The sequence below is a fragment of the Eulemur rufifrons genome, chromosome 29, assembly GCF_041146395.1.
Source record: "Eulemur rufifrons isolate Redbay chromosome 29, OSU_ERuf_1, whole genome shotgun sequence".
NCBI classification, from domain to species: Eukaryota; Metazoa; Chordata; class Mammalia; order Primates; family Lemuridae; genus Eulemur; species Eulemur rufifrons.
In genome coordinates this window covers 91097041-91120864 of record NC_091011.1, presented here as the reverse complement: position 1 = coordinate 91120864, position 23824 = coordinate 91097041, and the positions used below count along the sequence as shown (strand labels likewise).

General features: G+C 35.8%; 1 protein-coding gene across 3 annotated transcripts in view; it reads left to right on the top strand.

The window, feature by feature from the left end:
- Window positions 1–23824, top strand: part of TPK1 (thiamin pyrophosphokinase 1) — a 330950-nt gene that overhangs the window by 233008 nt on the left and 74118 nt on the right. For all 3 annotated transcript variants that reach the window (XM_069461802.1, XM_069461801.1, XM_069461804.1), the window contains one exon: window positions 9988–10099. In XM_069461802.1, coding sequence (XP_069317903.1) covers window positions 9988–10099 — 112 coding nt within the window. The remainder of the gene's footprint in view (window positions 1–9987; window positions 10100–23824) is intronic.

Sequence of the window (23824 nt, the reverse complement as noted above, 5' to 3'; positions counted from 1 at the left end):
TAAAAATAATAGCAAATGTTTATTGAGAATTTACTCTGTGGCAAGCTGTTCCAAGCTTTACATATCCAGCCATTTAATCCCCACAACAACCTTTGTACTCTGATTTTATAGTTAAGGAAAACAAAATTTAGACATAGTGGAACGGGATTCAAATCCATGCGGCATCTCTCCAGCACCCAAGCTCTTACCCACCACACGGTGCCTGGGATGGACTCACTCTGGGTAGCTCAGAACAATGATTCATTAACAATGACAGCAATTTTCTCAGACTCCGTGGACAGAACTAAAGTATGGCCAGACTCATCGGGGGCTAGAAAAGGGATATGGAAAGTTTTCAGAAACCTAGGAGAGTTTCTCTTGAGGAGTGGTGTCATCCTGGAGGGAGGTAGTTCTGATTTACTCTTTAAAATGGTCATTTCAGGTCAAGAACAGACTTTGGGGGTCGGGGGCAAGAGGAGATCTTATTAAGGTGATATGCACAGGGTGGTAGCAGAGGAGATTGGTGAGATAAGAATCCAGATATATTTAGAATGTAGAGCCAATTGGATTTCCTTATGGCTTAGATGTGGGGTATGAGAAAAGAAGAAAAACATTTGTCCTAAGCAGTTGCAAGGATGAAGTAGCCCTTGACTGAGTTCAAAAGCTGTGAATGGATAGGATGGGTTTATGGTATAAAATCAGGATATGTAAGCTAGGCAGTAGGACATGCAAGACCAGAGTTTGGGAGGGAAGTCTGGGCTAGAGGTACAAATTTGGGATTCTACAACATTTAGATGACTGAGATCACAAGGTGCATGAACACAGTCAGATTAGGGAGGGGGATGTTGCCGAGACTATGGGGTTGAACCCTGAGGCCCTCCAATGTTAGGAGCTGGGAGAGAGGAGGAGCCAGAGAAGGAGATGTGGGTTAAGAGGAACATCTAGAGAGTGCTGTTTCTGGAAGCAAAGTAAAGATAGTTTATCACAGAGGAGAGAGAATGATAACCTATTGCAAATTCTGCTGACAGGTCAAGTCAGATGAGGACTAAATTGACCATTGGATTTAGCAGCTTGGAGGTCACTGATTATCTTGATGAAAGCAAATTTGGAAGGGAGGCAGGGGCAAAAGCTTAATTGGAATTAATCTAAGAGAGCATTAGAGGAGAGGAATTTGGAAAGTAAATTTAGACCACCCTTTCCAGGAATTTTAATGTAAAGAAGAACACAGAACTGGGCTAAGGAGAAGTGGTAGCTGGCAGATGAAGTGGGAAGTCAAGAGTAGTTGTATGGAAACTGCTAAGCTTAGTGCCCCTTTTGGTAAATATTTATTGCGTTCCTACTGTGTGCTAAACACTGTACTAAGTTTCATACATACAAAAGTCAATGAGATCTGGCTCTTCCTCTTGGGGCACTGGTGAGGGAGTTAGACTTCGGTGTGCCGTGGAGCAATGCAGGTGTGCAGGTAGCCAAGGCTGAGGTTCAGGAGGGATTTAGAGAAGGATGGTGGATTCGATGTGGCATCTGAACTGCTGGGATTTGTACCATCTGGTTACTAACCCTGCCTGCTTCTCATTCACCTTTTACAAGGTCTGGGGAGAAACAAAATTGTCTTGTTTATTCCTGACTTACAATAGTCAAATATTTTTTTTAAAAAAAATGCTTTTTTATCTTAATTTTCTTCATTGTAGCCCAGTTATTGATTTTGCTTTAACCATTCTTTGTGAACTTCTGGAAAACCCAGGAAGTGTATTTTGAAAACGTGAATGTGTGTCCCACATTGTCTTCTCTGCACCCTCCTTGTATTCCCCTGCTCACAAAGAACAGTTAAATGAATGGGACTTGTAAATAGGGTGGAGTGTGTTGAAGATGGGATGGATGAGGTTAAGGAAGATACGTATTCATTCACTTATTCATTCATTCAATTACGGTACAAGTATTTAGTATTTAAGTTCAACTTCAGGCAGGGTCAAGCTTAACTTGGAGATTGAATAGAAGGAACAAAAAGGAAGAACGGGAGGAAAATCAAAGGAATGGGAATAATGGTCCTGACCTGATTTTAGAGGCCTAGAAAGACATGATGTAGCAAAAAGAAGTGGCTTTAAGATCACAGCATACTTGGGGAGTTCAGATCCAGTTACTACTAGATTATTTCTAACTAGAATTTCCCTGCAGTACTATCAAACATTAGAACCTATTCCTTTTCTTTAGCTGTATGTTTGTACCCATTAACCAACTTCTCTTCATTCCCCCATCATACACACACACACACACACACACACAGGCACACACACACAAACACACACACACACACACACATCCTTCGCAGCCTCTGGTTTTTTTTTTTTATCATTCTACTGTCTACCTCCATGGGATCAAGTTTTTTTGCTCCCACATGTGAGTGAGAACATACAATATTTGTCTTTCTGTGCCTGGCTGATTTCACTTGACACAGTGACCTCCAGTTCCATGCATGTTGCTGCAAATGACAGGATTTTGTTCTTTTTTATGGCCACACAGTATTTGATTGCATATATATACACCACATTTTCTTGATCCATTCATCCTGTTGGTGGAGAATTTCAAAAAATAACTTTAAGAATTGCATTTTGGTTGTGGTAACCAGATATGCAACCTCAGAAGGAGCTCTTAAAACTTTTCTAAAAATGATAAACAAAGTGAAGGAGTGTGCTCTTATAAAAAATAGTAATTTACTAAAACCTAGAGCTCCTATAGAGCAAATGAAGGCCATTCTTCTTAAGATATGTTAATGTTTCCAATAAAATGTTTTTCTTTTTCTCCCTTTCTGCTAATATTTAATATTAGTTTTATGAGGATTAATCACACTTATTTTTCTTTAATAATCACTGGACTAAAGTGACAAAGTTTAAAACAAAGTAAAAATATAAAAGGGTGCAAAGAAAACCTATGTTCAAATTAAACCTGCAGGATCAGATAAAGGGAAGAAGGGTAAGTAAATCGACATTTATAATATGAATGCTTGAAGCTCTATTGGCACCTTATACACATTATATTCATATCATTTAGTCCTGAAAATAACTCAATGAGGTAGTGTTGCAATCTTCATTTTACATAAAAACATAAAATGTATATTCTGTGTACATTTCAAGTGTATTTTGAGCACTGTCGACAGGGTATTCATGATTATCGGTTGTGTGCAGTTTGGTGCTAGTGTCCAGTTAAGCAAACATTAGACGAAGAATGTTGGATCTCTCTTGTTAGCACTTTCAGTACACCTGGACCTTCCCTTATCTACTTGAATTTTGAGAAAATATTTTTCAATGCATGTTGAAAAAAGCACCTTTGTATCAGTACTTTTTTGTGTTGCTCTAAACAATTAACCAATCAGATGTTTATAAGACATATAATACGTTGTCTCTGCTGTGCTATAAATCCAACAGAAAAAAAAAAAAAAAGTCTCTTTGCCTTCAAAGAAATCTTTTTCTTTTTAGGTAGACAATATGAACCCATTTGAGAGATATAATAATACAGTAGCAAAAATGCTACATTTTGTAGCATAAGTAATTCAATATTGTAGCATTTAAGAGGAAGTCATCTATGCTAGCTGTAATACATAGGGAGTTTTTGTAAAAAAAAAAAAAAAAAAAGTGGAGCTTACCCTTTGCTTTGTTGTTTCTCTAGATAAAGGATGGAGAAACGGTGTAGGATAAGAGAGGAGCACGTGTGTGTCCTGGTCATGCTCTGTGTTAAGTAGAAGAGCATTTCTCTGAAATAATTTGAAAACTCTGAGCTCACTCTTTGACTCAAAATATCTGTTTGACTCAAAATATATCTTTCAGTGTAACCTGTCCTGTTTCTACTGTTAGAAATGCTTACTTCTGGGATAAGTATTATCTTTAGAAGTCATCGTTTAAAATGTCTGTATCTTTTGAAGAGTCCCAGAGTAGGATTTTGGCAATTTAGTGTGAGAGCAAGCACCAGATTATTTCCTCTGAGTGGAATAAAAGGAAGGCATAAAGATAGGGTAGGATCTATTGTAAAAAAAATCAAAAATACAGGGGTGATAGAAGGCAAAGACTAGACATTGATTTCATCAGTTTATTTAGCAATAGTGCAGTATTAGGAGGTTAATAAGGAAATTAGCCTGTTATTAAGAGTATTTTACTATCTCTAATAATAGTAGATATTTCATAAATATTTTTGACTTTTGAATAAAAAAATGAGCTTAATTAGCATTAAGAATGTTTTCTTTTGGATAACTAATCCAGTACTGTCCATTAACCATTTTTTTGTTTTGTTTTGTTTTGTTTTGTTTTTTAAGAGAAGGGTCTTGCTCTGCTGCCCACGCTGGAATGTGGTGGCACAATTATAACTCACTGTAACCTCAACTCAGTCTCCTTAGTGGCCAGGACTACTGTGCCTAGTTAATTTTTTTTTTAATTTTTTATTTTGTACAGATGGGTTCTCACTATGTTGCTCAAGCTGGTCTTGAACTCCAGGTCTCAAGCGATCCTCCTACCCTTGGCCTCCCAAAGTGCTGGGATTGCAGGTGTGAGCCACCAAGCCCAGCCTCATTAACCATTTAACAGGAGAGTAAGGCTAGCTCATGTCAGAACAGACATGATTTCAGCCTGAGGTTATTGACTAACATCCACAACAAAAATCAGATGGAAGTTATTAATTCTAAAACATATCATTGAAATGTTCTGGATGTGCACATATTAAACTAAAATATCCTAGTTTTAGGTGTTGTGTGCAAAATAACAACTATTACAAATCAACCTTTTCCTACTGGATTTCATAAAATGCAGCTTCCATGGGAAATTACGAGGTGTTATTTGAGGGATGGATGAGGTTCTGTAGTGAAGTAAATTTAGGAAGCACTCATTCAAGTAAACAGGGGTTTTGTTTGTTTGGTTTTTGCCACAAGACTACCTAGAACATCTAACACACTGGCGTGCATTGTGATGTCCAAGAGGAGAATCGACAAAGCAATTTTTCCAATATTATTTGACCGTGGGAGTAGTGATCTTGGAAAGCACTTTGGAAAATTTTCTAACATGAATTGAATCTCTGAAAGCTGTCTGTACATTAGATATTAATGCATGCTCAAAAGGGAATACCTACATATAGTAATATACATACTCATACATTAATTCAATAAACCCCATACATTTGTATTTTGAATTCTACATTTGTTGAGCAAAATCAAATAAAATATACAAGTCTCCTAGCTCGAAAGTTTTACAACTACAAGTTCACTGGAAAGACCATTTCTTTTGTGACTATTTTCAATCATGCGAGTAGTCACGGTATGAAAATATGCCAGCACAAAAGTCTGTGTTTGTGTGGCGAAGTAACCTTTTCTCCCGGTGGTAAACATGATGTACATTCTTCTGTCTACTTCTTTCGCTATTCTTTTCTGCAGCCTATTTAATTTCCTGCAGTGTTTGTTGATAAATTTTTAAAGTAGCTGGACAAACTAACAAAAGATGAGCTACTAGAGGTCAGTCTTGTGTTTCATCTGTCTAGAGCAATGTTCCATTCATAATGGGTCTAACTGTGTGCCAGTTACTGTAGCTGCAATCAGCCACAGAAGTAGGTTCAGCATTAATAGCAATTTGACAAGTGGCTGTCCACTTTATAAACTAGCACTGGCACCTGTTCTTGAGTCTTTCACAGTAAGTCGAATGTGTTTATCCTCTTTCTGTGTGCAGTGCTTTGTGAACGTGAATGGTCTTGGTAATTTGCTACATATTTTGTCTGATCCACAGTAAGATACCTTAATGCAAAACTTGGCATAGTTATTGGATTTAAGGATTTAGAGATGTAAACAGAATTCAGATGCCTCTATGGTTGGTATTTTTCAAAGACAAAAATCCAAGGTGAGCTTTAATCTTTCCTCTCAGTTATGTCATGGTCATTTGCAAAGAGGAGGTATAATACAAAATGAAGGGACAGCCATTTCTTACCTCTTTATAGGTAGCTATTTGTATTTTGCTCTAGCTTGGCATTACAATCTAGGGAAAGCAATACCATGATGCTGTCTGTCTTCAACATGATCATAAGTATGATTTGAAGCACACATACCAAGCAACATTTTTTGTTACCTTTCACTAAATTACAATTTCATACCTTCTTAAGGTTGTTAGATATGTTAAAAATAACCACAATTGGAAAAGCAAACTGTGATTGATTTTTGTTCTTTCTTTGCTATATAGAACCGCCTTTGACTTCTAAGAGTTATCTTGGTTCAGAACAGAGGACAGAACAGGAACCTGTGCAATGATTCATGAGAGTAGATGGAAGTAAATGATTAGTTCCTGTGCCTCTAGTCTCCAGTAATGGCATAAATCCTTAGGGAAGTTCTTTAATGTCAGGCTGTATACCTGCCTGTGTCAAATCACATATAGGCTAGCATATATTATGAATTAAGAAATCTGGGGAATGAACAAAAATTCCTTTATACAGTTCATTTTTTAAAGATGTCACATAGACTTGAAAATATAGGAGAAAAGCATCATATTGCTCTCCTTTAGCCATAAAAGGTACATTTGCATATTTATAAACACAAAGACCATGCACATATGGCTAAAGACCTTTTTGGAACAAGAGAAAAGTTATTAATTGACTGTAGGCGAAGTTAGACCTATCTGTAACTTCTCAAGTCCACAAACTAGTTTATTCCCAGATTGAAAATTTTAAGGTCTGTTGATTCTTAAAATAATGAGGAAGGCGATGAATCTATAGCAAGCTTTACTACTATGTCATTTAAATCAGTGGATTTTATAACAGCCATCCTCTCCCTTGGATAATAAAACTTAACATGTATATGAGCTTGTTTCCTTGGTGTTATGTAAGTTGAAGACTCTTCTCTTAGGATGTTAATATCACAAGTTGAAAAACAATGCCTTCTTTCCTTCATTATTCTTTACTGAAGTTACCTGGTAGCACCCAACATACTAATGGATCCAACTGGCCACTATCAAACCATTCAGCAGGTCACAAACAGAGGGGAGATAGTTGTCAATTAAGAGATAGTAATTAACTGAAACACATTGGAAATAAGACAACCCAATAAGATATGAATCCCTCTTAGATAGGTAATGAAGAAGTCACACTCTAACAGCAGGTCTCACTGTCAGAAACACTGTTACCAAAGACAGAGGTACAGGGGGGTCTGGGCCAGGTGTACTTTCCTACCTTTCTTCTTTTTCTGATGCTCTCTTGAGCCCAACGCTCTCTTCCACTCAGTGCCTGGGAGGTTACAGGTTACCTGCAACTCCTCGGATAATGCTGTGTTTTCTGATGGGGACCCCAAGATTACAGCCCTTAAATGGGAAAGTGGTCAGGATCTGCCTACATGAAAAGTCATCACCAATGCCTCTTCCCTCTCTGCCAAAGCCAATGTAATTCTAAGGAAATGAGAATTTCTACAACACCCCCTCTCATCAGCTCCTTTTTATTATAAAGGGGGTTTTGTTACCTTTTTCAGAATTTGTTAAAGTTTGCTGTTTGGCATCTAGGGATGATCATGTGTATTATATTTAGTATCTCTATCTTCAGAAAGAATGATTTCTATACTGGAAAATAGTAGGAAGAAACAAAACTCAAATTTGTATGGCAAGCTATTCAAGGCAAATCAACTTAGGGGAAATTCTTTCTAAAGAAATAAAGGCAGCTCATGCCCTAACCATAATAAAAACCGTTTTAGGAGGGGGAAGAACAGGTTGCAACGGCTGCTGAGAACCAGTCCACGTTTCTCTGTGTGCTGTGTGGCACCTGTCACCTAGGATCCATCCCGCTCCTCCTCGTCCCCTTTGAAGGGGCAAGAAACCGAAAGGTGGTTGTGAGACATTTTAGAAATTAATAGACTATTTTTTAGAGTAGTTTTAGGTTTATGGAAAACTAAACAGATTAGACGGTGTTCCCTTATCCCCACCCCTCTCCCCTGTTTGTGGTTCGCCCATTATCTTGCAGCAGCGTAGTCCATCTATCACAAGTGATGAATCAGTATTGAGACATTACTATTAACTCAAGACCGTAATTGACATGAGGGTTCACTCTTGACTTGTACATTCTTTGGGTTTTGACAAATGGGTAGTGCCACGTGTTCATCATTACAGTGTAACAGAGGATAGTTTCACTGCCCTAAAAATCCCCTGGGTTCCACCCCTTCATCCCCACCCGCCTGGCCCCATAGGTAAATGTCATGACACCTCTTGGGCAGTGCCCATAGCCTTTGTTTGTGCACATGCGCCCTCGGCCTGCAAACCTTCTCCCTTCCCTGAGTTGATGCCTGTTCCTGCTCCACTTCCCAGCTCAAGCTTCACTCTTCAGGGAACCCTTGCGTACCCTCTGCCCCCACGTCCCGTACCTGATGAGGTCTCTGATCTATGGCCTATCTTATCTGTCTTCACCTTCCACGATGCCCTTATCGCACTTTTTGTGTGCACAGTTGTGTGAATAACTTCTGTTTCTGACACTAACATGGAGGTTCGTGAATGAGTAAATTATGGCTGGATGAAGAAAAGGGCTATTTCAAATATTCCTCAGTCCTATTTCTGCTGCTTAGGAATGTCATCCACATCCACAATGTGTTATGTTTTCAGTCCACCCATGTTTCTCTGTGCAGACCCAGTCCACTGCTTGGTATATATCTACACATGTTGCTTATCTTCTGTCCCAATGATGGACACCAAGTTCAAAATATATTTTATATTTTCCTTAAAAATCCCTTTGTGTTTGATTATATTTAGCTCCTTTTAATGGAATTCATGACCTTCTGATTGAATGTCCAAATAGAAATATAAAACATACCCTATGAATATGTGTATGAATTATATAGGTTGGAAGGATCTCAATGAGCCTGTGTTAAATTTCAAGGACTAATATGTTGTAATCTAGAGAATTGTTTTTCTAATAAAAGCAACTCTTTGAAAACAAAGTGAGCCTACTCCTACTTTGAGGCCTTACGTATAGTAGAATAAAGTTCTCAGAGGTCTACAATGTAGAGTACAAAAGATATAATTAGAATAAAAGTAAAGTGATTACAAAAGGAGACCTAACTGCCTTTTCTTGGTAACATATCATTTATGAAGTACACCTAAGACACTGTTTCATTAAAGCATATCTTCTAGAATTTATTTTTTCAAAGTTATATGAAGTATGAAAAATACCTTTTTTAATCTGTTATTGAATATATGTATAACTTGGCATTTTCCCATAAGGACTTGAGGTATTTTTCTATAAAGACTATATACCCTAAGAATAATAAATAGATAGAACAGAAATGGAAGATGATTAGTTTAGGGAAGAAGAGGAGTATCCAAGTATTCTATTTAAAAAAACAAAGATTGTTACCTTGATTGAGCATCCCACAAACTGAAAAATTGAAAACGTAAATTATATCAGTTTCATAATCAGAATGGAAGCAGCATGCTAGTTCCTCGTAGAAGATACTGTGTGTCCTGGTAGAAGGACTCCTTGCTGAGCATGTCCTGTAGCAGAAATGGATTTGGGAAACAGGTTAACCGCTGATAGGATTGATGTTGAATTCTGAAATTTAGAAAGCCAATTCTCAGATAAGCAGAGGTTATACTTAGGAAGCAATGTTATATCTACATATGAACAAGTGTTTGATAAAGACCGTAGAATTCTATATCATATAATCTATATCTTTAGCATGTAGGATCAATTTGGTCATTGACATTGGTGGGTATAGGTAGGAATCTTTGTTGTCTTTGTGATCCTGTGTTAATCAATCTCCTCAAGCTTGGATTTTTCTCATGTAAAACTAATAATTAACAATAACCTACCTTGTAAAATTATTGTCAGGGTTAAGTCAGGTGAAAGTTCCTAGGATTGTTCATCACATAGTGCATAATTTTTTTTTTGTTAGGATTAAGTATGGAAAACCACGTGAATGTCCTAGGATGATACCTGATGTATACTGCTAGGTCATTAATGCACATACATGTCCCTTCTTTTCTCTGCCCCTTCTTAATGATCATATCTTCTCTATTCCAGGGAAAGCACAAATTGCATGTAGACACTGGAATGGAAGGTGCCTGGTGCGGCCTTATCCCCGTTGGACAGCCTTGCAATCAGGTTACGACAACAGGCCTGAAGTGGAACCTCAGTAAGTACAACCCTTCCATAAAGGGAGGTTTTCTTTTTGCTCTGTTCATTTCATTTCTCTTATTTTTTTAAAATGTCTCTTTGGTATATACCTAGAAGTGGAATTGGCTGGGTCCTATGGTAACTCTACGTATAACCTATCAGGAAACTGCCAGACAATTTTCCAAGTGCCTGAACCATTTTACATTCCCATCAGCAATGTAAGAGTATTCCAGTTTCCCAGTTTCTCCACATGCTCACTAACACTTGTTATCATCTAGTTTTATTTGTTTGTTTGTTTGTTTGTTTTGCTTATAGCCAGCCTAGAGGGTATAAAGGTGGTATTTCATTACATTTTGATTTGCATTTCCCTGATGATTAATGATGTCAAGCATCTTTTCTTGTGCTTAAGGAACATTTATATATCTTCCTTGCAAAAAATGTCTATTCAGATCTTTTGCCCATATTTTAATTGGGTTATCCTCTTTTTTATGTTCAGTTGTAAGAGTCCTTCATATATTCTAGAGACAAGTCCTTTATCATCTATGTGACTTGCAAATATTTTCTTTCTTGTATTTTCATTTTCTGAAATTTAATTAACTAAATTAATTAATTTAGATGAAGTCCATTTTTTTTCTTTTATGGATTGTGTTCTTGGGGTCATATCTAAGAATTCTTTGCCCCACCCTCTTTATGATTTTTGTATACTTGAAAAACCTACTTTACTTTTCTAGAGAAGTAGCAATTCTAACTAAAGTAGCAAGTTCTTTTCATAGCCAGATCTCTGAGATATCATAAGCTTAGCTGCTCCTAATAACTTTTAGAATGTCTTACAGTACTTATGAACTATATTAGGTCCTAGTAATGCTAAAACTGATTTGAAAAGAACGAAAAGGAAGATGTTCTGTTCATGAAATAAATGCTGACTCCAAGAGAAACCAGCAGGCATTGTGAAAGTGAATCAACTCTGGTATTTCTAAGAATGGCAGTAATTTAATCAAAGAGCTCTGATTGACTATCAAAGGGATCACCCCCTGATTGACCAATACCTCTAAGGTTGTACAAGTAAAATATGGAACCACGTCATGTTTTCTAACATGTAAAACTCTTAGGTTTCCACATGGAAATAAATCTTTTCCCAAGAAATAAATATTTTTAAATGAAAAGATTTTTTAAAAGACTTTTTCTAAAGTCTTTCCTAATTGCAGAAACAATTAGGAAAAACTAGCGATATTTTGCAACCAATGTCTAGAGAGCTCATCAGAATTTGAAAGGATGGTGAGAACAGACCCCCTCTGGTGCACAGAAATACGTGACAGGCTTTGAAGCTGTTTAGCCGAAAATGACAGGAACTCCATTTAAAAGCTTTTTTGAAAATGTTCCAGCCTAAAACAACTGTTTTACTTTTTAGAGTTCTCATTATTTCCAAGGACCCAATCTAGACAGTGGTGAACTTCTCCTAGATCTAGTAATGACCACACTTTTCAGGGCTGGCACCAAGACAGGAGCACTGAGCAAAGCAAAGTGGAGGGTTGGCAGTAGGGGCAGTCGCCCCGGCTTCCCTTGTCTTACAGTGATGGGAGGGAGTCATAAGATCAGACATGATTCTTCTGGGCTCTTTAGAATGCCCCTTGATCCCCTATTTCCCACAGTAATATGCACATCCTAATTCTGTATGAAAGGTTTTCTCCGGGCAGGAGGCCTTTGGCATGATAAAGGCAGAGTTCTTAACCTTCCTACCTGTGATAACTTTTTGATCCTGCCTAAATACAATATACTATGACTTATTTATATAGCTACAGATTGCTGTGAGCTTTGAAATAATTATTTTTTTCTCTATAACTTTATCAAAATAAATAAGGAGCAACTTCATGGAACATAGAAAGCAAAAGAGTGTTGTGTGTGGCAAAGGTACTAATTCATATGTCTTCTAGTGGACAGGCAATGTTGTTTCATTAAAAAGTAATAAAAATAAATGTGAATGATACCACGTTCACTTGAAGAAAAGTGAGGAGATTTCGTTCACAGAGAGGATCCCTGCTGTATTCAGTGCTATTATCTGCAAAAGCAGAGCCTGAGGTCGGTGATGTTTTGTCAGCCGTGGCCACAGGTCTCAGGACAAAGGTAGCCTTGGAGAAGGAGGAAGGGTATGCAGTAGCTTAGTCAGTACCTACTCACTCCTTGGGTCAATGAGAGTAACCAAGTCCTGTGAGGAAACATGTCAAAGTCCCCCTCAGGTGACCTCCTGGCTTGATTCACAGTCTACACCCACTCTAAGATGTGATGCCAGAAGTTCCAAAAGTAGCCTGGCTCATCCGTTACCAATTTGCAATATCTCACATCACATTCTAACTTTAAAAATAAAGTGTGAATGATACCCCTGTTCCCATCACCCAGAAGTGAAACTTTTCAAATACTATTGAAGCTACCTGCATTTATTTACAGTGTGTTATTTCATAGTAATATGCTACGAACATTCTTTGACTTGTGTCTTGCATAAGAGTTCCTGACGTACACACCTGGCAGTAAAATAGCCGTGTCATAGATAATTGCATCTCCCCTTTACAAGATATGCCGCATGGCTCTGCACAGTGGTGATTCCAGCGTGCACTCAGCCCGGGAGTGCTCCACAGCCTCCCCAATTGTCGGTATTGTCAGACTTAATCATTTTTGCCCAATGAGTGTAAATGCTATTTCTTTGTGGTCTCTGCTGGTGAGGGTAAGCGCCTTTTTGCAGTTATTAGCCATGCTAGTTTCTTCTGTGGACTGCTACTTTCTTTTGCCCATTTTTCCACTGGGCTATTGATTCTTAGAAGTTCTTCAGACTCTTTTTCCTGGCTATACTTTGCCTTTTCAATGTATTTATGGTATTTTTATATGAACAGGTTACTGAGTTAAATGTAGTCAAAATTTATCACATTTGTAATTTTTGTGTCTTAAATCATCTTTCTATTGTGTGTGGTCATAAAAATCTTCTCATTTCAGTTTTAAATTTCATTTTTAGGTCTTTTCTTTCACCTGAAATTGATTTTTGCATATGATATGAGATAAGGATCCATTTTTTTTGATAACCAATTGCCCTGGCATCATTTATTATCCTTTCCTCAGTGATTTGCAACGTGTCACAGGTTTTCATATGCATGAGTATGTTTCTTGGATCTCTGTTCTGTTCCCTTGGCTTGCATACTTTTCCTGTCCTGAAGCCATACTTCTTTAATTACCTTAGCTTTATCTTATATGAAATGTGGTAAGTTGAGTCCTCCAAAATTGTTCTTCAAAATTGTCATGGCTATTCCTGGCTTTTTGCTCTTCATAAATTTTGAAATTAACTCTAAAAATGGCTCACTCACAGTTCCATCATAATTTTTACTGGAATTAAATTTAATTTGTAGATTAATTTGGGGAGAATAAGACAATTGGGGAAGAAAATGTCTACGTGAAATTAAGTCTTCTCATCCATAAATTTAGTGTATCTCTGTATTTACTCAGAACTTTTTAATGCCTTTCAATAAATTTTAAAATTTTCTCCATAAATATCCTGTGCATCTTTTATAAGATTTATTTCTAGAAACACTATATTTTATGTTCCTAGTATAAGTTATACCTTTTTAAAAATTATATTTTCTGAGTTCATTGATGGTGTGTAGACATGCAATGGAATTTAGTATATTATATTAATATATTGCCGAACACTTTTATTTCTAAAAATGTGACTATGGAGTTACTTGTTATTCATATTTCTGTCAATAATCAAATTTTCTTTCTGCTTCTGTCTAAAACAAATAGAATTATTTTCAGTTATGTCCGACTGAAACAGTAGCTTTAAAAAAGCCTGTTTTGTTTGTTTCCTAGTGTAACAAAGTACACAGGTAAGCAGTTATAGGGCAAGGTTTCTGTGATTTCCTCAGCCTTTGCCTCCAAGGCATACAATTTGTAATAATCAAATCAGGGTAATTCATCACCTTAAGCATTTGTCATTTCTTTGTTTAAGGAACATTTCGGCTCCATTCTTTTAGTTATTTTAATGTATACAATACCTTGTTATTGACTAGTCACCCTGTTGCGCTATCAAATAATAGAACTCATTCATTCTATCTAACTGTATTTTTGCACCCATTAACCATTCCCACTTTATTCCCTCCTGCTTGATACCATTCCGAGGCTGTAGTAACCATCATGCTACTCTCCATCTCCATGTTATCAATTGTTTTAATTTTTAGCTCCCAGTATGAGTGAGAACATGCAAAATTTGTGTTTCTGTGCTTGGCTTATTTCACTTAACGTAAGGTTCTCCAATTCCATCCATGTTGTTGCAAATGGCAGGATCTCAGTCTTTGTTGTGGGTGAATAATATTCCATTGTGTATATGTACCACATGTTGTTTATCCATTCATCTGTTGACAGACACTTAGGTTGATTCCAGATCTTGGCTATTGTGAATAGTGCTCCAGTAAACATACGAGTGCAGGTATCTTTTCAATATACTGATTTCCTTTCTTTTGGATATATACCTAGCAGTGTGATTGCTGGGTCATATGGTAGTTCTATTTTTAGTTTTTTGAGGAAACTCGATACTGTTTACTGTTCTCCATACTGGTTGTACTAATTTACATTCCCACCAACAGTGTACAAGAGTTCCCATTTCTCCACATCCTCGCCAGCATTCATTATTATCTGTCTTTGGATAAAATCCATTTTAACTGGGATGAGATAATAGCTCATTGTAGTTTGGATTTGCATTTCTCTGATGACTAAAAATGTTGAGCATTTTTTCATATACCTGTTGGCCATTTGTATGTCTTTGAGGAATGTCTGTTCAGATCTTTTGCCCATTTTCCAAAATCAGATTATTTGATTTTTTTTCCTATTGAGTTGTTTGAGCTCCATATATATTCTAGTTATTAAATCCTTTGTCATATGAGTAGTTTGAAAATATTTTCTCCCATTCTGTGGTTTCTCTTCACTTTGCTGATTGTTTTCTTTGCTGGACAGAAGCTTTAGCTTGATGTGATCCGATTTGTCTATTTTTGCTTAGGTTGCCTGTGCTTCTGGAGTATTACTCAGGAAGTCCTTGCCCAGACCAATGTCCTGGAGCATTTCCCCAGTGTTTTAGTAGTTTCATATTTTCAGGTCTTAGATGTAAGTCTTTAATCCATTTTGATTTGATTTTAGTATATGGTGAGAGATAGGAGTCTAATTTCATTCTTCTGCAAATGTATAAAAATTTATTTTAACTTTCTCTCAGCTGTACTCTTAAGGATTTCTGTTTCTATTGAAATATCTACAATCAAATTAATTCTTATTTGTTTATAATCTGTCTTTGACACTATTCTCTAGCCCTTATGTTTTTCTTTGATATTCTACAGTTTTACTACAGTATGTTTCAGTGTAATCTTTCTTTTGTTCTAGTTACTTTTCATTTGATTTATTTTTTAAAATATTTAAGCAGATTTTTAAAATAACAGAAATTGAGATGAATTATGTAATCTATTGAATTGTACAACATTGTACTATGATTTAATTGGTAGGTTTTTTTCTTTCTTAGAAATTTTAAAATTGGTATTAATACATGTTATAATAAGTGGTATCTTATATTTGGTAGAATAGAGTATGTGTTTAACTGATCATTCTAGTTTCTTTGTCTTTTGTGGTCTAATTCTGCTATTTTTCAATATTGCTTTTATTTCTTTTATTCTCATGAGAGTATATATTTGGTTGTCTTTTCCTGTTTCAGGTTTTTTCTGTGGAAATACTTACAAGCTTAGGTTGGGCGTGTCCTTATTAACTAGATTCTAAGTTGCTTCTGCTACTACCCTGAGATATAAACAACTCTGGAACACTGTACTCTCTAGGTATAAGGTTTCCCTAAAGACACTTCTAGTACAAATTCAAACCAGAAGGGATTGAGGTGTCTTTTTTGGTTTTGCCTCTATCAAAGCCCAGGCCAACATAGAGAAGTTTCCTTATTCTGAAACTTTTCTAGCAGACCAATTATTTCCTAGTTGCTGTGGTATGAATGTTTGTGTCCTCCAAAATCTGCATGTTGAAATCTAATCCCCAATGTGATAGTATCAGAAGCCAGAGAGTATAGGAGGTTATTAGGCCATCAGCTCTCATGAATGGGCTTAGTGCCCTTATAAAAGAGGCCTGAGGGAGACCTTGCCCCTTCTACTATATGAGGACTCAGTGAGAAGGCACCATCTTTGAACCAGGGAATGGGCCCTTACCAGACACTGAATCTGCCAGTGCCTTAATCATGTAATTTCCAACCTCCAGAACTGTGAGAAATGAATTTCTGTTGTTTGTAAGGTACCTAGTTTATGGTAGTTTATTGTATCAGCCATAACAGACTAAGACACAAGTCTATTCTTCTATTCAAGATGTAGCCCTGAATTTATATAGAAACTTCAGTCCCAGCTCTCATCTTATAGAAACCCAACATCTTGATTATTGATCCACATTTATCTGAAAGGAAGGCATCTTAGTTAAAGAAACAAGCAACATTCTCTGTGTGGTTGCCCTATTTTATAGCTCCTTCTTCATTTTTTGACCCTTGAATAGTTTAATTTCTTGTGAGCTTAACATGCTATTATAGTTAGAGGACATTTGTGATATTTTATGCATTGTGCCTAGGAGTCTGGTATCAGAAGAATTTCAGGATATTTAGGCTACTTTATTGCCAGAATGGAAACCTTCAATGGCTTAATGAGTAGGACAATTGTGGCAACAGGGAACCCACTGAGGTGGAGGGGAAGCTAACAGCAAAGGCTTGGCAAGATTTTTTAGAAGCAACAATGATATTTTCAACTGATACTACTCAAACTTTGACTTATGGAAATATAAATAGAATCTGTTATTGTAAATATCCCAAGATTCATATTTTCAACTTTGGGAAATCTAAATTCCAGACTAACTCTTATTTTTTAAGTTCTAAATAAAGCTACTGCAAATTTTATTCATTAACCCTAGAACCTTGCCCCTTTTCTTATCTCTTTTAGAGTCCAACACAGTGGCTTCTGCCACTTAGGGCTTCCTCCTCTCCACCCTCCTGACAGTTTATTCATCAACGTTCCATGCTCTAGATATTTCTAGAACAAAGATACTTTAAGAATTTACTGAAACTACTCCAGTCTTTCAAAATCTCATCCCTGCTAGAAGATGGCTACTTACTCTTATCTATAAATTTGTGTTAATGGGTATTAATAACTCAAAGTTGGAGCTCCTTTCTAGATAATCCTGGTGAATTTAGCTAGAATGTGTTCAGGTTGATATTCCAAGTAACATATACACAACTGAGATTTTTATTTTTTTGCAGAATCTCAGACACAATTTTGTAATGTATAGACTCAGTGTATCATAAGTTGCAGTATACTCTATCTCTAGGTTTATAATAGTTCCAGAAGTTTTTGACTTTTCACAAAGGATCAGAACAATAATCAGAATTGTACTATTAACATTCCTATGGTATTTTAAATTTTATATTTTTAAAGTCCTTTAAATCTTACAATAGGTTTGTGTAACAGGTTGGACTAGTTCTATTTTTCAGATAAAGAAACAGTAGTTCAAAGCTGTAATTAGTAATTGGCCCAAATTTACATAATCATGTATTAATGCAGTAGAAATTTGAAATTAAGTTTTCAATACTATTTATCCTTGTTTCTAATTAGCAAATGAAAGACTTTCCTTATAAAATAAGTTGATGTTAAAAAATTCACTGAAATGAATTTGGAATAAAGAAGACAGGAAGAAGGTAACTATAGATGGGAAAGCAAAGGCAATACAAAAGAGGAAAGTAATAGGTAGGAAATGGAAAGTAATTGCAAGAAAAATAAAATTCTGAGGAACAGAACTTTTAACTTTTCTATACTTTTGCCTATGAAATATAATAAATGAAGTTGTGTTCCATTTGCCCAGGCCTCTTACTTATAACACTCATATTGAGATCCAAATTACATATTCCTTTGTTCCTTCTTTTGTGTTTTTTCAAGGAAATATAGAAATAAATAACAGAAGGAAGTAATTTCTTAGCATTGACTAAAAGAAACTCAACTCTCTTAATCTAAGCGAAAGAGTTTTAAAAGAAATAAAACGAGAAAACAGTTTGAAAAGATTTTTCATCTCTATGAAAAAAAAAAACTGTAATAAGTGTACATAGGTACCGTGGTTTTCTGCAGGAGTTCTCTATGAAAATTTTTAAGTGCCAACCTAACAAGGGAACGGTTCATGCATCTATAAAATTACACTTGCTAATAATGCATTTTCTGTGAAAAATGCTCTCTATTCTCTCTCCATTATAACTCACAAAATCAGAAACAAAACATAGTTGCCGTTCCACAGGTATAGCTAGCTATTCCCATGTAGGTTATAACCTCCTGTGAGCTAGTGCCACTAATATGTGAGATGTTTCATATTTTTAGATGTCTTTGTTAGTATTTTAATTATTGATTTTCCAGTCCAGTGTTTAAAAAAGACACTCTGAAACTGTGACATCAGTATTTCCTGCCTCATTCAAGGACAATGTCTTTCGTATCCTAAGTCTTCTATAATTAATGACTCACTGAATTGAAGATATTCTTAAAATTTTTATAAAATAAATGCCTTAGAGATCAAAGGGGATAAAAAGGGTAGCATTTTTTTTCACCTGTTTTCCCCAAGAAAGATGTTAACTGAAGTTTTACACCCCCAAAACCATTTTCTCGAGTTAACAAGTTGGTGAAATGATTGCATTTCCTCACATCTAAGATGCCATTGATTGTAAGATGCATTATTATTTTATGTACACTAAGAAAAATACCGATTATAATTGTGGAGATATAGGGGAAATGTACACATTAGAACTGATGGAATTTGGTAAATCAAATAGCATAGCAACTTAATTACCAAACTATATGCATAGACATCCCACTCTTTAATGTGTCATAAAAACATGTAAAGTTCTTTAAAATGGGCAAAAGATTCCTGGATGTCTTTCAATGAATTGTTAGGCCTGTTCTAGAGGACCTTTCCAGGGTTATCTGATTCTATAATACATTTATCTTTTCATTGTTTTTAATTATTTTGCAACTCTGTAGTTAGAAGTTAACTGGTTAAGGGCTAATCATAGTATAAATAATTCTTATTCACATAAGTCAAACGAATTTTTGTTCTGTGAAAACGCAGTGGATTAGAACCATATCAAACCAGCTAGTTTCCCATTCATTAGCACACTCATTTCATCATTCCTGATTGTATATGGGTGTTTGTCCTTTGTAGTCTCCTTGAACCAGTTTTTTACTTACTGGTTTTCTCATTCACTAATGACTTGGATAAAATATTTGATGTATTCATTATATATTTTAAGAGTCATTATTTTACCTTTTTCTTTGATCTTTAACAAACAAATTGCAATTACCTATGATATTTTAAGGATCACAGGTGTTGCAGTCTTTTAAAAAATGCATATTGTGTTACTGCAGAATACCATTTAGTTTCTAGTTGTATGAAGCAGGTCAGAGGCAGGCCTGGGAACAAAGGTCTGATGATGTCACTTCCATGTTTGTGTACTGGGAAAAGGTCTCACAAAGAGCTATGCCATGCTCTCTGTGTATAAAAAGGCCATGGCCATGACTTTGAGCCAAGTTAAGCAAAATGAATTGGACCGATATGGCAAGAGTTGAGTCTAGTACTAGTAAACTAAGCTAGAAGAAAATGACATCTGTTTTTTAAAACAGTTTTATTGAAATATAATTCTCATACCATTCAGTTCACTCATGTAATGTGTACAATTCAAATGCATTCATTATATTAACAGATACGCACCATGATCACCAATAAAATTTAGAACACATTCATCACTTCAAAAAGAAACCATATACTCTTTAACTATCACCCTCCCATCCCCCCGTCCCACTCTCTCATGCCCTTCTCCTCCAGCCCTAAGCAACCACTTCTCTACTATCTCTGAAGATTCTCCTATTCTAGGCTTCCACATGAATGGAATTGTATAATATGTGGATTTTTATGACTGAATTCTTTTACTTAGCATAACTTTTTAAGGTTCATTGATGTTATAGAAATTTATCAATATTTCATTCCTTTTTATGGCTGAATAGTATTCCATTATATGATTGTACCACGTTTTATCTATTTGTCAATTAATGGACATTTAGATTGTTTCTACCTTTGACCTATTATAAGTAATGCTGCTATAAACAATCATGTACAGGTTTCTCTGTAGATAGGCTTTCATTTCTTTTGGGTAAATAGTATTAATAAATACCTAGGAGTTGCTGGATCATATTGCAACTTTATGTTTAATTGTTGAAGAATTTCTAGACTGCTTTCCAAAGGGACTGTACCATTTTATATTCCTACCAGCAGTGTATGAGGTTTCCAATTTTGCCATGTCCTTGTTAGCACTTATTTTTATATGACTTTTTTATTTTAGCCATTCTTATATGTATGGAGTGATATCTCATCATGGTTTTGATTTAAATTTCCCTGATGACTAATGATGTAGAGCATCTTTTCAGGTGCTTCTTGGCGATTTGTATACATTCCATGGAGATCGTTTGGCCATTTTTTTAATGGGTTATCTTTTTGTGTTGTAAGAGTTCTTTATATATTCATATATTCTTGTATATAAGATACAAGTCCCTTATCAGATATATGATTTGCAAATATTTTATCCCATTTTGTGGCTCTCTTTTTGCTTTCTTAGTGGTGTTCTTTGAAGCAAAAGAGTTTTAAATTTTGATAAAGTCTAATTTATCTATTTTTTTCTTTTGTTGCTTGTGCTTTTGGTGTCATATCTAAGAATTCTTTGCCAAATCCAATGTCACAAAGATTTACTCCTATGTTTTCTTCTAAAATTTATAGTTTTTGCTCTTACGTTTAGATTCTTGATCCATTGTTAATTATTTTTATATATGGTATAAGATAATGGTCCAGAATTAGTTTGTTGATTTCTACAAATAAATCAGCTGGGATTCTAATTGAGGTTGTGTTGATTTCAGTACATGATTTTGGGGAGTACAGCCATCTTAACAATGTTAAATCTTCCAATCCATGTACATGGGATGTCTTTCATTTATTTAGATCTTCTTTATTTCCATGTTTTGTTTTTTTCATAGTATAAGTTTTGTACATTTTTGTTAAATTTTTTTTAAGTATTGTATTATTTTTGATGCTATTGTGTAAATGGTATTGTTTTCTTAATTTCATTTTTGGATTGTTAATTATAAGGGTATAGAAATACAACTGACATTTGTATTAATTGATCTTGTATCCCCCAACCTTGCTGAACTCATTTATTAGGTCATTAAATATGAAATATATCCTATTTTGAATCAAAAGTGTATTACATCTCAAACAAGAAACAGTATAATCAAACTTAGTACTTAAGGAAATCGTACATTCTATACTTAATAACCTAATATCAGTACTAATGGTTTTTTAGCAGATTTCTTAGGGTTTTTTCTATATATCAGATCATGTTTTCTGCAGATAGTGGTAGTTTTATTTCATCCTTTCAAACCTGGATATCTTTTATTTCTTTTCCTTGCCAAATTGTCATGGCTAGATCCTCCAGTACAATAATGAATAGAAGTGGTGACAGTGTACAGCTTTGTCTTGCTCCTGACTTTAGGGGGAGCATCCAGTCTTTCACCATAAGTAAGATGTTAGCTGTTGAGTCTTCATGGATGTCCTTTGTCAGATTCAGGAAGTTCTGTTCCTAGTTTGTTGAGTGTTTTCATCATGAAGGGGTGTTGGATTTTGTCAAATACTTTTTCTGCATATAGTGGGATGAACGTGATTTTTTTTTATTCTATTGGTATGATGTATTACATTAATTGAATTTCAGGTGTGAAACCAAACTTGCATCCCTAGGATAAATCTCACTTGGTCATAATGTATAATTCTTTTTATATGTTGCTGGATTTGATTTCCTAGTACTTTTTTTGAGGATTTTGCATCCACATTCCCAATAGATACTGTAGTTTTCTTCTTTTGTGATGCCTTTGTCTGGTTTTAGTATCAGGATAATACTGATACCTACTCTTAATTAAAGTCTAGGCGTGCAGGAGGGAAACTTTGGGGAAGTCAGCCAAGGCAGCAACAATGAAATACAGTAAAGTAAATCTAGCAGGCAAGGGGCAGATTTGAGAGGACATAGCATAGAGGGAATTCTGGTTGCAGTACAGGAAATTTTGATGTTTGACAATAAATTTAAATATATACATAAAGATAAGCAAACTTAAAATGGGTGATGTTTGATAGGTAGATCAGAAATATAACACTATTTGTTAAAATTTTCATGATTTAAGTTTTCAGGTGTATTAGTTTTCTATTGCTGCTGTCACAAATTGTCACAAATGCAGTGGCCTAAAACAACACAAATTTATTATTTTACAGTCTGGAGGTCAAAGTCAAAAATGGATCTCATGAGACTAAAATCCAGGTGTCGGCAGAGATTCATTCCTTCTGGAGGCTGGAATTTCTAGCTTCTAATGGCTGCCCACATTTCTTAGCTCCAGACTGCTGCCTCCGTCTGCAAGGCTGACAGCAGAGCATCCTGCAATCTCTCCCTTTCTCCCTGACTCTGCCTCCATTGCCACATTTTTCCCTCTGACTCGGACTCTTCTGCTTCCTCTTTTATGGAACTTGCGACTACACTAGGACCACCCAGATAATCTAGGATAATCCCTTCTCAAGATTTTTAACTGAAGTCAGTCCTATAAAGTCCCTCTTACCATGTAAGTAACATATTAACAGGTTCTAGGGATTACGATGAGGACATTTTCAGTGGGCATTATTCAGCTTACCAAATCAGGTCTATAATCAATGAATTTAGTAATTTTCTAAAATGATACTTCTTGAACACAATAATTATATCACTGAATCTTTAAAAATTACTTAGAAAATTGATGTATGAAGACTGTTTATATTCTTTTTGAGAAACTGAATGTTACCATTGTCATTCCTCTTTGGGTCAGGTAACTTGTGGTAAAGCTTCAAGACAAAACAAAAACAAAACAAATTGTGTGGGCACCATTTATTTGGTGCCCATAACAGAGAGCGAGGGTTATCTGGTTTCTGTTCTCCGAGGGTCGTCATATATTTAGCCAGGTTCACTTTCTGATGTTTGGGAACCATGGAGGAAGGCAGATGGTTTGCTTAGGCAGAGCCAACGCTCCATTCAGCTGTGGGTTGTAACGAGTCTCTTCTTAGACACTTGTTTCTATCCTTTTCTTCTCTAAAAGGCCTTTTAAGTTGTACTTACACGAGAGACTGATACTTGCTACCCATAGCAGGCTGCAATTTCATGTGTGATTAAGATGGTAAAAAAAGCAGAAGGCTGAAAGTTTAATTCTTACTTCTTGCTTTTATAGCCACATATTATTAGACTCTGAGGACTCCATAGGTCCTTGCATATCAATCTAGTATTCATTAATGACTTCACTGAGCGCACGTACACTATTAAACCTCCGGAGTACCACTCACGCTGCTAGTGCTCTTATTCCCACCCTTCCTCACATGCGTATACTTGTATTCTAATATAATTCAAGTGTGGGTTTTCTTATTATGTACATGTGATAGATTTGGTCCGTAGGAGGTTATAAACCACAAAACTGCCACTTTTGATGAGCTCTGAACATTAGCATGGAGAAATAATTGCACAAATTAACAACCATGGGAAACTCTAGGACCCAGCTTTTATGAAGAGGGCAAAGTTTGGGGAGGTGCAGGATTGATAAGCAGTAGATAC